The 16,489-nt window shown below is 57.9% G+C and overlaps 2 protein-coding genes across 2 annotated transcripts in view; both read left to right on the forward strand.

Moving 5' to 3' along the window:
- Positions 1–9,990, forward strand: part of ZDHHC18 (zinc finger DHHC-type containing 18) — a 20,775-nt gene extending 10,785 nt beyond the window's left edge. Inside the window, exons 5-9 of the mRNA XM_019512484.1 lie at positions 320–368; positions 1,025–1,127; positions 2,780–2,889; positions 4,860–4,959; positions 8,892–9,990. Of these exons, the coding sequence (XP_019368029.1) occupies positions 320–368; positions 1,025–1,127; positions 2,780–2,889; positions 4,860–4,959; positions 8,892–9,149 (620 nt within the window). The 3' untranslated portion in view covers positions 9,150–9,990. The remainder of the gene's footprint in view (positions 1–319; positions 369–1,024; positions 1,128–2,779; positions 2,890–4,859; positions 4,960–8,891) is intronic.
- Positions 9,991–14,119: 4,129 nt separating this feature from the next.
- Positions 14,120–15,637, forward strand: SFN (stratifin). Its single transcript, XM_019512485.1, has one exon. It carries the CDS (start codon positions 14,297–14,299, stop codon positions 15,035–15,037), a length of 741 nt encoding a protein of 246 aa, XP_019368030.1. The 5' UTR covers positions 14,120–14,296; the 3' UTR covers positions 15,038–15,637.
- The last annotated feature ends 852 nt before the right edge of the window (positions 15,638–16,489 follow it).

Raw genomic sequence — 16,489 nt, forward strand, 5'->3', positions numbered from 1 at the left:
TTGGTGATTGTGTTGTGGATCTGTATAGCAAATAAGTTCATGTTGGGGCTGCAGTGAGTTGGAGGGTGGGTCTGTGTGTACACACGCACCCTGCATCTGCTATTCATGTCTAGGCCTGACCTCATTTAGTCCCAAACCTTGTTGAGCACATGCTGCAGCCCAGCATTTCTCAGAGGCTTTATGTGGCTGAAGCTTTGTAGCTGGCTGGGCAGATCTGTGAAGCCTCTTGGGATGGGCATGTACCCTAAGGCAGAACAGGATGGCTGGACGTTGGAAGCTGCTTCCTTGAACTTAGTGCTTTGTCCCGTTCAATTCACAGGCTCTCAGAGACAAGGATTCCTCGACACTCTGAAGGCAACACCAGCCAGATATCCTTTGGTGCCTGTGTCTTTTTGGGCTAGTCTCCTCTTTGCATATTGACATGGTCCTGGATCGGGCAGGGTGCTGGGGAAGAACCCTAAAGCTGTAGTGATCTGGGGAGGGTCGCACTCACCTACAACATGCTGTAAGCCTTTCCATCAGGGCACCTCAATGTACCTTCCAAATCTTTGTTGATGTCATCTCCTTCCTCCTGGGAGGCAGAGGGCAGGCTTCTCTGTCTGCGTAGCTAGTGAGACCCTGGGTTCAGCACACAGCCGCTCACCGTTGACTTGGGTTTGGGAGGCAAGCTGGCTTCTGGCATGGGAGGGGATACAGGGAAAAGCAGGGGATATCCCTGAACTGGCTGCAGTGAGCTGTGCCCAGGTGGGCGTTCCTGGAGCCGCACTGGCAGTGAGGGGAAGGGACCTGCCTGCCTTCTCTGTGCTAAGGAGATACATTCTCTGTGCTAGGGCAGGACAGGTGCTTTCCCTCGGGGTTAGGATGCGCATTCTCCAAGCCTCCCATCCAGCCCCTGTTGGGCATGTCACGGCCTTGTGTGCCTCTCCACAGACAGCATCTCTAGCATGAGGCTCTCCTGTAGTCAGACCACAGGGCTCTCCCTGCTGTATGGGTTCAAGCCTGGGGTTTCCTTGACTCTTCCCACTGTGCTGGAGCTGGTGATCTGTTTTTTCTCAGTCTGGTCTATTTTGGGCCTCTCAGGTTTTCACACTTACCTAGTCGCCTCCAACCTGACAACAAACGAAGACGTAAGTACTGTGTGCACCACGTCTTGGCAGAGGGACCAAACGGCTGTGAGCGCCACCTCGGAGCTTGCACTCCGTTGCTTTCTAGGCAGCAAAGAGGGGATCTGCTCATCTGTTGGTGGCCCACCTTGCAGCAGCGCGGCCGGCGGGGGTTACCTTAACAGTGGATGATGATTACAAAGCAAATAGTCAGCTTTAGGCCACGGGGGTTTGCGTTGTGGTTCAGGTAGTAGGGTAGGGAGTCGCAGCTGGGGGGAGGGGGGGTACAGGGCATGCCAGAGAGAGCAGCACATAGGGTTTGTGCTGAGGCTGACCCAAGGGCTAGTACACTGCAGCCTTTGAGCTGGACCCCCCACCATGGCTTTGAACATGACTGTACCAGCCAGGAAATTGGTTTTAAAATTCCATTTGGTTTAAAATGTGTTGGCTTGAAACTAGACTTGCTTTCCAGACATGCCTTTTGCTGCGGTGGGGAGCTGAACAGCAGAGGGGCAGGCCAGGAGAGGGCTTTGGGTGTTAGGCTCCGACTCCCGAGGTCTTGGGTCAGCCCTTCCTTGCCATGGACTTTCTCTGATGGTGGGAAAGTCCCTCAGTCTGTCTCAGTTCCTCCTCTGTAAAGGGTGGAGTGCACGAGGGTGCTGTGGAAAGAAATACATGAAAGACGGGGGCATGCTCAGAAGCTGTAGCAACAGGACCATGCAGGTGCCTGGCTAAGGTAGACTGGCTCTGTCTCAGACAGAACAGCTGTTGGCTTCAAGAGGCTCAGCAGCCATTGTTAGGAAGACTCATATCCCTTGCTGTCAGACACACGAGCGTGGCTGCAGAGTGAATGGAGGGCATGGCTTCCTCCTCCTGCCTTCAGCCCTGCAGCTGGGGTCCTGCTAGGTCAACAGAGGGCCCTGCGCGGGGCTGAGCACAGAGCCGAGCCCTGGTGCACGGTCCGTTGCTCCCCGCTGCATTGCTCGCACTGCTGGTTCCGCATGGCAGCTGGGGAGGAAGTGCGAATGTGGCTTGTAAATCCCCGCACCCTGGTTCTGGCCCACCCCAACTTCCACGGCTTCAGTGTCTGAGAGTCCAGAATGATAGCGTGCCCTCCTGCAGGCTGCTCAGGATGGCAAGGACATCCTCCCATCAGCTGAGCAGCCTGGGAGCTGCCCTAGCTATGTGCGCTAGGTGCTGTACAGAAGTATGCCCCTGCCCTGGAGAGGTCTCAGTCTGAGCAAGACTAACAGGAAGTGATGGAAGCAAGGGCCCCAGCCACGTGTCGGTGTGATGCATGGGCCGCAGTGCAGGGAGGGTCTGGCTGTCTGAGACTACGTGTGGGCAACGACAGGAAAGCTGCTTGCTGTGGAGACGCAGGGAGCTGAGGAAAGGCAGCCAGAGGGCTCTGCAGAGGGATCCATCCTCGCATCCCATATGCAGTGTGGTTTCTCCTAGCCTGTCTGTCTAGGAAAGGGAAGAGCCCTGCTCCTCTGTGTTGCCATGCCTGGTCCTGGAGCCCTTCTGTCATCGCCAGCCTGGGCTTCTTGAGTGGGGCATGGACGGTTCAGGAGATGCCCTCCCCTGCACCCTGGCAGCAGTTGGTGCGGAGAGCACGAACCCATCCTGGTGGTTGGCCCCCACATCCTAACCTGGGCCTGTCCTTTTGATTGCAGATCAAAGGGTCGTGGTCAAATAAGAGGGGCTCAGAGTTTGCCAATCCCTACAGCCATAAAAGCATCCTCACAAACTGCTGCGCGGTGCTGTGTGGACCCTTCCACCCCAGGTAAGGGCTTCGTGTCGCTGTCTCTGGGCTTGCTCCTGGCAGCTGGCACTTACACCTGGGGCCACATGTGGAAGCTGAGGAGGGGCAAGCTCATGCTGGTGCCCAGGAGGCCTGGTTGCAGATGGGGTAGGGGCTGCTATGATGCAGCCTCCAGAGGGGTGAGGTGACCAGTTTGAGGCTCAGGGGAAGGTCAGGTGAACATGCACATGTGGGTGCCAGCAGACTTCTTCGCCCTCCTCTGAAACCTGCTGGCTGAGGCTACTTCTACCCTCCTGTCCTGGTGTGAGCAGCGTGGCTGGGATTTCCCCGTGGTGCAGCCTGGGTGGGAGCATGCAGTAGGCAGCTACTAGACATATATTTCCTGGGTCAGCGCCTTTCCTTTCTGCAGTGTTAAAAGCCGGTGCCATGATGCCTGAACGTTTCTTGGCAGAGAGGCTGCAGGGGGCTGCACAAATCAGCTCTACTTGTTAGTGCAAATCGTTCAAGTCCTGACGCTGGAAGCTCTGTGGTGACAGAGCTATCGAAATGTTACTGTCAGACCAGGGTGAAGGTGGAGCACGTGACAGGAGCAGGCGCTGTGGTTAAAGAGGATTCTTAGTTTTTTCTAACAGCTGCATGGTGTTGATCACAAAAGGCTTGGGAGCCGCCTTAGCTACCGCCCACCCCTCCTTTGGAGGGGTCTCGCTGCATGTGCCCCTGCTACAGCCACCAGGCTGTCTGGGTGGGATCAGACCTGACGTTCCCAATAGGTCAGTGGTGAGAAATAAGCATCAGAGAGGCTTTTGGGTCGGTACCTTCCACCCTGGGATGCCAGCCCAGCTTTTCACTTGGCCACCCCCTTTCTGCCAGGCATAGCTGGAGAGGCTGCAATCACTCCTGCAGTGACTCTGGCAGCTGTTGCATAGATGAAGCCAGAGAGCATGTGCCAGACTGCGGGCACCCCTGCCCTTCCGGAGAGGAGGGGTGCTGCTGTGTGACAAACTGGAGTCCTCGACCTGGTGGCAAGTTGCAGGTGGCTTGGCCACTGTGGCCTTCCAGCAATGCTGCAATTTCCTGGAAATGTCTAGTTCCCCCCAACAGTTGGGCCCACAGTTCCCGTTATAGCAGGAAGAATGCCAGACATCTCGGGTTTCTGCATCACTGCTGCTGACTTGCACTGGCCAGTGAAACCAGCCCCAGGGGTGCTGGCTTCTGCAGGCCCCGGCATGGCAGAGGGCCCTGGCCCTCATGTTCACTGTTTCAAAGTGTTGACTTTGACTGGCTGATCTTTCCAAACAAATGGTGATTTGTGCAACCTCAGGTGTGTCATTTCCCTGCTGCCCGGTCTTCTTGGGCTCAGTGGTCCTGGCAGCTATGACTCCAAGTCCATCCAAAGCATTAGTCAGGAGGATGTTGCTGGGCAGATTCCAGGCTTGTATCTTGTGCTTGGTTGTTGGATCTTACTCCTTGCAGGGATGTACAGCTCTTAGCCAGCTGACTGCTGTAGGGGATCCCTTGAAACTGAATTTCTTCCACTGGCAGGAAATTAGGGGTGTTACCTGGATGAGGTTTGCTCGTGCAGTTCAGGACTAGGTAAGACAGGCTGGCTTGGATAGGGGTGGCCTCCTGAGGGCCCTGCCTTTCCATGGCTGGATGGGCACATGTTGCTTTGTCAGTCTCTTGTGGTTTTAAGGTTTCAGTGTGTTTTGGAGCATAGCTGTGGGCGTGGGCAGCTGCTGTCCTGGTGCAGGGTTGGCTCCCTGCCCTGACTCTGTGCAAGGTGGCAGGATCCTATGGGCTGAGTTGAACCCGCTGCGTGGTGCTAGCAGACAGCTCTAACGTGCTAATGCTGGAATGCAATGAGGGTCCAAAATCCCCCAGGGTTGGGTGCTGGCTGGCTGCTTCCATAGCAGCTCTGGTCACTAAGATGCAACTCCTGGCACTGGTTCTTTGATGAGCTTGGGATTAACTCCTCCCTTCTTGTCTTCTAGTTTAATAGACAGAAGAGGATTTATCCAGCCGGACGTCGGGACTCCATCCAGTCCCAAGAGTGAGGTCCCCTCCTTTGGAGCCAAAAGTGACACCAGCATGGTAGGAGGCATTCCCTAGCGGTGCTGTGCTCTAGCCTGTGCCTGTCATGCCTGTGCCTAGCTCCAGCCAGTACCTTCCCTGTTACTGCCTCCCTGGCCTCAGGCAGCACAGCCCTGTGATGCAGAGCTGCCAAAGACTCAGTCGAGCCATACGTTGCCTTCTTTTTTTAAATGTATTTATTGTTTTGTTTCACTGTGATAATGGGCCCCCCATGGACTCTCCGCTGTATTGGCATTGGTAAGCAAACCCCTGTCCTCCAAGGATGGAGGAGGTCTTGGGAAGACCCAGGCTTGGGGTGGTTGTGCCAGAGAGCTGCCACCTCCCCCACCAGCACTGCCAAGTGGGCAACAGTGTCTCGTGCGTGGACCGGGGGTGAAATGAGCTCAGCCAACAGCCCAGCTCCTTGGGTTTCCGCTGTAGCTGGGGGTTTGCTTCCTGGGCTGGTGAAAGTTGGAAGTGGCAGGATTGCCCGTTCTCTCTGCCAGTGCCCCAGTGTTGCCAAGGGCAGCTCTGTGCGTCATAAGCTGCGGTGCCATCAGGCCCTACTCAGGGCCTGGCTTTTCCTCGCCAGCAACCGGATGGCTGTTCCCAGCAGATGGGGGAGCTCTCACCAGCTTGCAAGACAGGCTGGCCCACTCTTTGCTTCCAGAGCTCTGTTAGCCAATGACGGGGACATGCAGGGACAGGGGCAGCACCAGGGGTGCCCCTGAGCTTGGCGATGACTAGAACAAAGTGCAGCACTTGGTGCTTCCCAGGGCGTTGCCCTTCTGTGGTCACTGCTGGATGTCTGGGCAGCACCACGTGGCCAGGAGAGCCTAAGCAGTTTCACGGCAGCATCAGGGAGCAGACTGCTGAGAGACGTGGCCATCCTGACCAGGGTTATGTTGCAGGACCAGCAAATGCTGGTGTCCATCAGCATCAGGCTATGCTCTGGCTGCGGGTTGCCAGCCCTGGGATGGCCCCTTCGGAGTCCAGCCCTGCTCTGAGCTCCTCTGCCCTCCTGCCAGCTGTGGAAGCCATGCATCATGCCTCCTGGGCTCCTTGGTGCCAGTGTGTCCATGGGTTAGCCAGGCTGGGGCGTGAGTCTGACTTGTTAGTGGTATGCATCATTAAAAGTTGCTGGGTATTTTTGCACAATTCATAGAGTTTTTACCAGTGTGTTTTGTATCTGGGTACAGGTGGTAGTAGGGAGCCCTAGCACCAGGCAGGGTTGGTGTTAGCTGGTCTGGACCCTGACCCTTTTCTTCCTTCCCTGCCGACATAAGTAAAGCTGGCTTGTGTGGAAGGGGCTGTGCTGCTGCTGGGATGCTCCGGCTGTGAGGGTCTGAGCAGGTCTCTGGGCTACCTAATTGCTTGAGGCAGGCCAGACACATGCCCCCACCATGGGTTTCTCAGAGGTCAGCCGTCCCCTTTTCCCCTCTGGGTGCCAGCACTGATCGCAGTCGTGTTGTGTTACTAGCCATGAGATGTTGGCATTTGGGACATGCCCCGCAGTGCCAGGGTAAAGCGCGTGCAGCATGTCCTGGGCTTCAGGCAGGGCTGCAAGGGAAGCGTTAGCTGAGGAGAAGGTTGTTCCTCCACGGACGGCTGGCTGGCAGAGAACATGCCCCTGCCATCTCCGAGATGTTTGTTGTCTCCCAAGTTTCTGGCTTGTTGCAGAGATCTTGGTATTGAAGCAAGCCGTGCGTGCTCTTGCCACTGAGAATTCCCATTCTCTGCCTCGCTTCCCTCTGCTGATGGCAGGGACTGTGTGGCCAGCATATCGAGGCCTGTGAGCTGACGGGTCCTGAACCCATTGAGGGCCCGGTGCACAAGAGAACTGCCCCCCACCCCGTGCAGTGTCCGGAGGTTGAACTTCTGCCAGAGCCCAGCAGGTGGCCCCGCAGCCCAGGCACGCAGCAGGCTGGCATGTCTCCGGAGGCTGATCTTAGCCCCATTCGCTGCCTCGGGAGAGGGACTCTCCAGAGCTGCCTGCCCGGCACCTGTTTCTAGCTCACCTCATGCTGCCCCTAATGCATCAGCATGGACTCTCCTGTGTTTCAAGGGGGCCATTAACACTGCATGTGTGAGGGCAGGATGGGCGCTGGGGGTGCTGGTCACACTGGGAGGCTGCAGCCTTAAGTGCTGGGCTAGGACCGCTGGCCAGTGTGGGGGGCCAAGGGTTGTTGGAGCACTCCAGGGCAGTGGGGAGGGGTCCAGCTCAGCTCTCACATTTTTATTTAACCTTATTCCCTTGTTACTTGCTGTAATAAATTCTATTTTTAAAGAGTTAATTGCTTGGGGGTTTTATTCCCTTGTGATTTGCGAGGTAGCTCCTAGCTGTAGTTGCCCTGTAGTGTGAGGGTCTGTCCGGCGCATAAGGGTAGGCTGTCCCTTTCAGTGGCAAGCCCTGCCTGGCTGCTGCGCTAGCTTTCAGCAGGCACAGACAGAAGGTGCCGCCAGCCCCGCAGCTCCTCCCTGCCTAGAAGGCTCCCGGCTTCTCGGGGTTTTGCCATTTCAGCTGCTGGAAGTTGACCCGGGTCAACTTGCACCTTCCTCTTGCATCCGAGGGGAAGCCTTTTCCTGCTCCAGCCAGCGGTGCCCAAGGAGCTGAGCATGCCCTGAAGCTGGCACAGCCTGCTCAGTCTGCACCAGTGGCAGCTGAGATGCGTAAACTCTGGTGTCTTCCCCAGGAGGATGCCTGCCAGGACTTTGCCATTTCCTGCACAGCCTGATGGGATATCCTCCCCCCCTGGATGTTAGCCCTGCTTTCTGAGGGTTAGCTGGTAAGAAAGCACCTTCTCCTTCCCTCCGGTCCAGTGGCTCATCTCATCTTCACTGCATGACTCGCTGTCCATGGATCCATCCACCCTCTGGTGTGTGCGCAGATGTGTGTGCGCAGCGGGTACCACCGGCCCAGCCTCACGAGGGGCATCATCTGTGCCAAGCGGCAGAGAATGCCACAGCCTTGGAGGGAGGCTAGGGCAGGCTTTGCCTGGGAGCAGGCAGCCTGAGCCCAAATGGGCATCGCTGAGCAGAGGCGTGCAGTGGGGGTGGGTGGCAGAGCTGCTGTGGGTGCAAAGGCAAATCCTGGGCTGGGGCAGGGCTCTGGTGTTGCCTGTGGTGTAAGTGCAGGGGGCCTGGAGCACGCTCCTGGTCTCAGCTCCGCTACCAACAGAGTCCACAGCTAAGTCCCTTCCTCGTCTCTGGAATACAAGGCTTGTCCTTCCCCTGTACCTGTGCCAGAGGCAGGTACCCGCAGAGAGTTCGGCCTGCGGCAGAGATGCTATTCTCTAGTGACAGGAGGCAGCAGCCCCAGGGACAGCCCTCCTAGTGCCTGTGTCGCTGCCCAGCTGGGCCTTCCATGCCTGCTACAACAGGATCACTGAGCACCCCTGCCCCTGCCTGCCCAGCACAGTCCTGGCAGCACTCTGAATTTATGGACCTGAGACCAGCAGCCCTGTAGAGCCCCCGCGCCCCTTCCACTGACCTCCTGCAGCATGTGCAGATGCGAAGTAAGCCATGTCCCAGCCACTGCGGCATGCACAGCGAGCTGTAAGTCTGCAGGCTGTCCTGCTGACAGTGGCACGGGCACTTTGTCCCCCTCTCCCTGCTGCGCTGCCTGGTTCTGCTGGAAGTCGTGCTCCCACGCTGTCACCTGCTGCATGACGCTCCAGAGCAGCAGCGTTGCTTGGGTCTCATTGCTCAGGTTCTGCCCAGCTGACCTTTGCCTGCCAGGTTTCGCTGGAGACTGGCGCTGTCGGGACCTCGTTCGTGCTGCTACCATGGGGGGATGGGACAGCGCTGACAGCCCCTTGCGTTCTTCTTTTCCTTTAGCTGGTCGGGATGATCCACTTCTGCTACCTGCTTTCTCACTCTGGTCTTCCTTGTACTAACCCTCTCTTTCTCTTCCTCCCTTTTCCTTTCCTTGCCACTGACTGTGGGAAATCCAGTATGTTCAGGGCACTAAAGAGCTCTTGAGGACTGCTGCCCTCTGCCTCTCTTGGAGCAACCCAAGGGAAGCCAAGAGAAAGCGGACGATACCTGAAACTACAGCCATTACCACCACCTGTGCCTCCACTCGCCAGGGCTATGCTACAGCACCGGCTCCCCTCCCGTTGCAGGAGAGGGGCGAAAGCTGCCATGCACAAGGGGAAGCCTCTCCAAGCCCCCACCAGGAGCCGGCGCACTCTGCTGTCCTGTGGGTTTGAAGCTTAAAGCCATAAAACCACCTGCTCTAAGTGCAATAACAAGTATCTACCGTCTCCTGCCGCCAGAAACACTTGCGCTATTGAGCTGAGGCTGTAGGTGGCTGCCTGCCTTACTCCGCAGTGAAGCATCTCCCCTTTGGTCAGTCCCAGAAGATGTCATTAGTTATTAGTCAAGCAGCTCCTCCGAACTTAGCAGGCTTAGTGCAGCATTTGCAGCAGGGACGCAGGGCTGGTGGTTACTGGCTGTGCTGGCCAACACCCTCCCCAAGCTGCTTTCCCGGCACATGCAGCCCGAGGCCCCGTCTCGCTGGCAGTCCGTGCGCTCCGAGGTCACCTTTCAGGCAGTGCTCACCAGTAAGCTCGGCGTTTTCCGCTGTCTTAGGGTGGCTCCCGTTCTCAGGGAAGGGAGCAGAGCACAGGAGCAGCTTGCCTAGTGTCTGTCCCTGTCTAGCCTCTTCCCCCCACTACTGCAGTTAGTGTTACTGGGAGCCTGTGCCTAGCACCAAATGCACTAACACTCTGGCCACTAGCAAACCGGATGCGAGGCTTTACAAAGCAGCTAGTGCGAGACAGCCCAGCCGCTGCCTCCTGCCAGCCCCACGCAGGCTGGGGGACTGGAACCGTGTCAGGCTTTTTACTTTTGTAACACAATAAAGTTTCTCCTATTTACTGTACCTGGACCCCTGGCTTTTGTTCCTCCAGGAAGGCGTGCCTCTTCTCTGCTGCTCGTGACTGCACACGTGTTCCCTGGGGGGAGGTGGGGTGTGAATGAGAAGTCTCCTGCTCAATGATTTCAGGCTGCAAGCCAGGAATATCTAGCTCCCTGGGCTGCTGTGCACTGGTCCCAGCCATCTGGAGCCTCACTAGGTGCAAGTGGCAGGTGCTGGGAGCCTAGCACGAGTGTGCGGTATTGAGCTTTGCCTCTGTTGTTCAGGCCTCATCCCTGTGAAACCCCAGGTGCTCCCAGTCAGATCAGAGCCAGGCTGGGTCTTTCTGGAAACTTGATGCAGGGTGAGCTGCAGCTGGGAATCAGTCTGTCTTTTTTTCCCCCCCAGCTACCTGCGGGCTCAGTGCAGGGAGAGGAGGCAGGGGAGGAGGGGTGAGGGGCTGCTGGCTTTGCTGCTTCAGACCCAGGTGTATTTATTTAACTCATCATTTGACCCCCTGCTGCCTACCAGCCCTTTGGGCAGGGGGTTGGACCCCATGATTTTGTGAGGTCCCTTCAAGCCCTAATGTCTATGAAATGAAATCTGTGAAACTGGGTACAGGAGCCTCTGGCTGCTTCCTTCTCAACTGCCCTGTTGCAAAGTTGCTGGTGGACCCGAGAGTTGCAGTTTCGTATAACTGTGGCAAGGGGCTGATCTGTCCAGAGAGGAACAAGGTTGGGTCAAGAGCAGCAGGGGAAGCCATGTTGCATGCTCCCGAGGAGCCTGGCACGTCACAGGACTGAGGGGTGGGTACAGCAAGGTGCGGCGGTGCTGCGGGCCTTCCAGCCAGGGCGGGCGGGAGTGAGCAGGAAGCCTGTTGTGTTAATGCCAGAGTGGGTCTGCAGCTCTGGCTGTCGGTGCTCAGAGCTGGCCTGATCCATGGGCCCCACTGAATGTCATCACTGCCACGGGGTGTAGCCCAGCCTGCCTCTGCACACACGCTGGGACAATTTGTTGGGCATCTCCTTGATGCGTTTGCTGCCGCTTGTCATTCCCATTCACGCTGAGCTGTTTGGGAAGGGCGTCCCCCAGTCTGGTCCATGCACTGCCCGGGCTGAGAAGGTGAAGTGGGGCCAGCCCAGGCCAAGCCCATCTTGCCATGCTGAGCCCTGTGCCATCCTGGCCCCCCTGTTCTTCCTGCCACGTGCGCCCAGCAACTCGCGTTTGCCTCGAAGGGGAAGGAAGGGAAGGGCGAGTTCTAAGTTGAGCAGCTCCAGGCCTGAGAGCCCCTTTTCGTTGGGGTGAACTTGAGCCTCTGCTAAAATGGAGGCTTCTGAACAGCTCCTCTGGGCTAGGTCTGGTTCCACCAGCCGGGAGGCAGACGCGTGTGGCAGCATCGGCACTTGCTGCTGGACTGCAGCAGGGCCCTTCCTTTCCCCACAGCAGCGCCACGGCTTTTCTGAGCAAACAGTGACACAGATCAGGAAGGAGCTAATTCCTTCCTCCAGCCAGGGAAGAGAGAGTGGGGCTCACCGATGCTTGTTCCTTACCTCCCCGCTGGGCTTGGCAGCAGACAGGCCTGCTCAGTTTAATTCTCCAGCACCGAATGGAGCAAGCATGTGCCCTGCCTCAAGGCCCCTGGTGCAGCAAAGGGATCGCAGAACTGCCTGAAGGAAAGGCACCTCGCCACAGTCAGCCGCACAGGGCAGGAGGCTGCGCAGACCCTACCATGCGGTGGGTGAGCCACCCTCAAAGGGGAAGCAAACCAGGGGGACATTCACACTTGGGAAGGAATGACACGGCTGTGGCTAGAGCATGTGAGCACCCACCACGTGGCCTGGTATCCCCTGACAGCCCACAAGCTGCTCCCCACTATAGAGGGCCTGGGACCTACCTGGTGCTCCTTGCCAGCATCTCTTTTGGAAACACTCGTTGCTGGTTCCAGCACACAGCTACTTGGGCATCTGCAGCACCAGGGTCCCTGTCACCCCCATGGGGCCCCAGTGCAGCGTTCAGGCCACAGAGACGGGGACATGGGACAGGGAGTGCAGCACTAGCTGGGACCTGGGAGAACTGGGTTAAAGCCCTGCTCTGACACACATTTCCTGCATGAGCTTGGGCGAGTCCCTTTGGCACCACCGTTGGTCCGTGGGAGCTGCGTGTGGAAATCTCTCAGAGGTTCTGAGCCTCAGTGCCTGTCTGTGTGACAGCAGGGATCGCTGTGCTGCCCGCTCTGCCCCGGGGTGCCGGGAGGGGCTCAGATCCCTTGGTAATGATTACTCAGGGAACGGGGAAGGCCTCTAAGCTAATTGCACCCATTGCACCCAGGAAAGCTAAGCTCAAGTTACAGGGCTCAGCCTCCCGCAGCTCATCCAGGAGGGATTCAGCGCTTTAGCTGGGTCACGGCATTCCCCTCAAATCAGCAGCGAGCTGGTCTGATCTCACCGGGGTGTCACCGGGGCCTTTCAGCAGAGAAGGGCTCAGACGTCAGCTGCAGGGAGACACTCCAGGGCTCTGCGCAAGGATGAATAGTGCTGTGAGTCATGCAGCCAGAACAATTCCTCAGCAAAGTGGGACAGCTGAGTTGCCAGCCCCACCCTCCCCACAGCGGATAACATGGAGGATTAGTGCAATGAGTTTGTCACGCCGCGTCCTGGCAGCAGCAGAAAGGAGCAGTCGGCTCCCAGCAAGTGGGAACAAGCTTAATCAGTCTGAGAGTGAAACTGGAAGAGGAGATTCTAATCAGGGCATATCATGACAGGAGCTCCGCAGACAGTCCCTTTTTCCTATTTCATCAAAGAGGCTTTGAGCCAGGCTGGTAGCAAAGCGAGAAACCATCGGCCTCTCGGCAGAAGCCACTTTTCCTGCCTTGCACGCAAGGCCCTGGGGCAGGATGCTGGCTTTGGCAGCCACCGGGCTCTTGTGCTGGTGTGCAGTGACAAGGGAATCATCCCCATTCAAAGCAGTTTGCATGGACCCTCCAGAGTGCAAGCCCTTGGATCAGGGGTGGGCAATTATTTTGGGCGGAGGGCCACTTACTGAGTTTTGGCAAGCCATCGAGGACCGCATGACAGGCAGCCAGGGGCAGATAAATAGTAATTTTCTAAAATTTTTAGGGGCCCTGGGGGCTGGCTAGAATGGCCTGGCAAGCCACATCTGGCCCCCAGGCTGCACTGTGCCGATCCCTGCCCTGGGCGGTCTAAGATTGGCCTGGACACCCACTTCCCCCACGCCCATTTGTTCCGTGCACGGAGCCACATGCACCCACCTCTGGTAAAAGGGCTGGGTTGTCCAAGGCGCTGTCCCTCCTGAAGGAGGAGGATAAAGCACCTTGGTGTTGGAGCGGTCCCCAAAACGGACCTGGGCGACCCTATTCAGCCACATGCTCCTGGTTTGCTCCTCTCCTCTATAGACAGCTTTATTCTCAGGGTAGCAGAGATGAGCGCAGCGTGACGGGTTTCTTATGCCCTGCCTGTTGCCCACAAACCTTCCCCCTTTCCCCTGGAGGAAGGCCACATGCTTCTCGAGGCTTTTTGAGCCAGTGCTGTCATGCAAGTCTGCTCCCGTGCTCATGGGCCCAGCAGAAGAGGGCAGCAAGCTTACTGGGGGGGAGGCGTGATCTAAGCACAGCAGTGGGAGCCAGAAGCTCGTGGAGTCTTATTCCACCTATAAAACAAGCCCTCTCTGCACTTAGAGAAGTCACTTGTTCTCTCTGCCTGGGTTTCCCTGGCTGCACAAAGACCCAGCTCCCAGAGGAATGAGCCCTTTTGGTATCTGAAGAGCCCTATTTGAAGTGGCTGCATCGTGTTAGCTTTCTGGGGGTCAGACAAGGTATGTCTCATCAGGCTGAAGCTGCATAGCCGCTCGCCACTGGGGAGCTAGTGGTGCTACGCAGAGACCATCTGCACCTGGCAGAGGGGGCAGCTAAAGTCCCCGGGCAGTGAAAGATTTCCTGGAATCTGAAAAGCGGGGTGAAACCTGCTTGGGTCCTTCATCTCCCACAGCCCTGAGGGCTGATCTTGCTCGAGCAGTGGAGCAAGGCTCCCACGCAGAGCCTGGCCCGGTGCTTGAATCCAGGCGAAAGAGGCCATCTCTAGGTGCGTGTCCAGCCGAGATACTCTCCGACCACCTAGGAAGGGTGCGGCAACAGCCGGGGCGGGGGCCCAGTGCTGGAGCCCCAGTGCAAACCTCTGCTGCAGAGGCCAGCCTGTGATTGGCAGGCAGCAGGGTGGAGGCCTTGCTCGAGCTCGATGTCTCCTCCCTTCGCTGGCACATCATTAGTGAGCTCCCAGGTGAGTCACTGCCGTTTGCCTTTTAAGGAGCTGCCCGTCTAGGAGGAAGTAGAGGAGGGGCTCAGCCAGCGCTTCTCAGCCGCACCCAGCCCTTGCTCCAGGCTCAGACACTCAGCCAAAAGCAAATCCCGTCGGCGGCACTGAGACAGACTTTGAGGGCTCCCAGGACAACTGCCTGCTCCTTCTCCAACCAGCAGTGCTCCCCGCCATGGCACGAAACCACCAGGTGCAGAAAGCCAAGCTGGCCGAGCAGGCCGAGCGCTACGAGGACATGGCCGACTTCATGAAGGCCGTGGTGGAGCACGGGGACGAGCTGTCCAACGAGGAGCGCAACCTCCTCTCGGTCGCCTACAAGAACGTGGTAGGGTGCCAGCGCTCGGCCTGGAGGGTCGTCTCCAGCATCGAACACAAGACTGAGGAAGGTGACGACAAAGCGCAGCTGGTGAACGAGTACCGGGAGAAGATCGAGGGCGAGCTGAAGAACGTCTGCAACGTCGTCCTTGGGCTGCTGGACAAGCATCTCATCGCGAAAGCCAGCGATGCAGAGAGCAAGGTCTTCTACCTGAAGATGAAGGGAGACTACTTCCGATACCTGGCTGAGGTGGCCACGGGGGATGACCGCAAAGACACCATAGACAATGCCCAGAAAGCCTACCAGGAGGCCATGGACATCAGCAAGAAGGAGATGCAGCCCACAAACCCCATCCGCCTGGGGCTGGCCCTCAACTTCTCTGTGTTCCACTACGAGATCGCCAACGCCCCCGACCAGGCCATCACGCTGGCCAAGACCACCTTCGATGAAGCCATGGGCGACCTGCACACGCTCAACGAAGACTCCTACAAGGACAGCACCCTCATCATGCAGCTGCTCAGGGACAACCTCACATTATGGACAGCCGAGTGCGCGGGAGAAGATGGTGGCGAAGCCGGGGAAGAGCCCAAGAACTGAACTGCAGCCCGGCGAGCTCCCCACCTCTCGGCCCCTTTTTGTCAGACGTGTCTCGGCTCCACAGCCCGGATCCTGCTAGCAGAGGGGACGTGCCCGCGCTCATGGTATTCGCACATTTTATCTTGCCTGCCCCTGAGGCAGCTTCGGGACAAAACCCCCTTCCCCAGCCCCTTCCCGATTTCCACGATACCCCTGGTGGGTGGTTGTTGCTACAGAAGAGCGCTGCTAACTCAGTGTCCTGCCCAGCGTCCTGTATGCTATTGTTAGCATGGGGGGTGTGTATGGAAGGGGGGCATCTTAGACCCCCCCCACCCGCACCCCTTGGCAAAGGGCTGAAGGGTCCCCGCTCTTCAGGGTGTTTAAGCAGGGGAATCTGAGGAGCTGGGAACCTGGCCACTGCTCCTGCGGCGTGTTGTGCGGGGTCCCTGTTGCCGCTGCCATGAGTCTTGGTGGGAGAAAGCTGGAGGTGAGGGGCCTGGGGAGGGGGGAGCGATTCTTTCTTGCGGGTTAAGAATGATAAACTCGTGGTGCTGCCTGTGTCTGTATTGCCAAAGCCGCTATCTGCCTGTCCCTGCCAATAAAACTTCACCTGCCCCCTGCCTCGGTCGTCCTGGTCATTACTCTTTGCAGGGCCTGGTGCTGTGGAAGCGGCTGGGTGCAGCCCGTGCCCCCTGGGACATGCCTCTCTGCTGCTGGGTAGGGGCGAGGGGTTCCAGCTGTGCACATGTCTCAGCAGGGCACAAGCCCAGGGCTTTTCCAGGCAGGCTTGTGCACGCCAGGCTGCCTGTCAGCGCAGATAGCGGGGTGGGGGGGCTCAGGGAGAGGAGCGAGGTGCCGCAGGGCAGGCCTCTGCAGGAGGCGAGGACCCCACCAGAGCAGCACAGCAGGAGATCCAGTTACAGCGCCGAGGGGATGGGGGAGCAGAGCCTTCCTGGGCCTCCGGTGTCTCGGTAAGCAGGATTCCTGCCCCCCGCCTCCAGGGCCACTATCTGTTGCTTTTCTCCAGACCGTTGTCAGCCCCAAGCACCATGCGCACACACAGGCCCATGCACACATGTGCAGGCACCTACATGCATACACACACCCCACCAAGCTTCTCCGACTAACGTGGCTTTTAAAAGCTGCTGTTTCTCTTGATTCCCGCGCAGAGCCAGGTCTCCAAAGAAGGGCTCCTCCAGCCAGGGCTGATGGTGCCCTGTGACTCGGGGGCTCCAGGTGGCTGCAGCCCTGGCCCAAGGCAGCAGAAGCTACAAGCTACAGTCCTAAACCTTCTGCAAAACTCCAGCCAGGCTGGACTTCCCTTGGGTGCAGTTTTAAACCAAATGGAAGTAAAGATGCTTGCAGGAGCTAGGTGTACATCAGAGAGGGGGCAGAGGAGTTGCATCTCCCCAGGATCCCCAGTGGGTCCAGGTAAGCAAGACTTCTGCCCCCATCTGCCTAGGGAACAGTGCT

Source organism: Gavialis gangeticus, unplaced genomic scaffold (genome assembly GCF_001723915.1).
Source record: "Gavialis gangeticus isolate Ggan-Ray unplaced genomic scaffold, GavGan_comp1, whole genome shotgun sequence".
In the NCBI taxonomy this organism is placed as follows: Eukaryota; Metazoa; Chordata; order Crocodylia; family Gavialidae; genus Gavialis; species Gavialis gangeticus.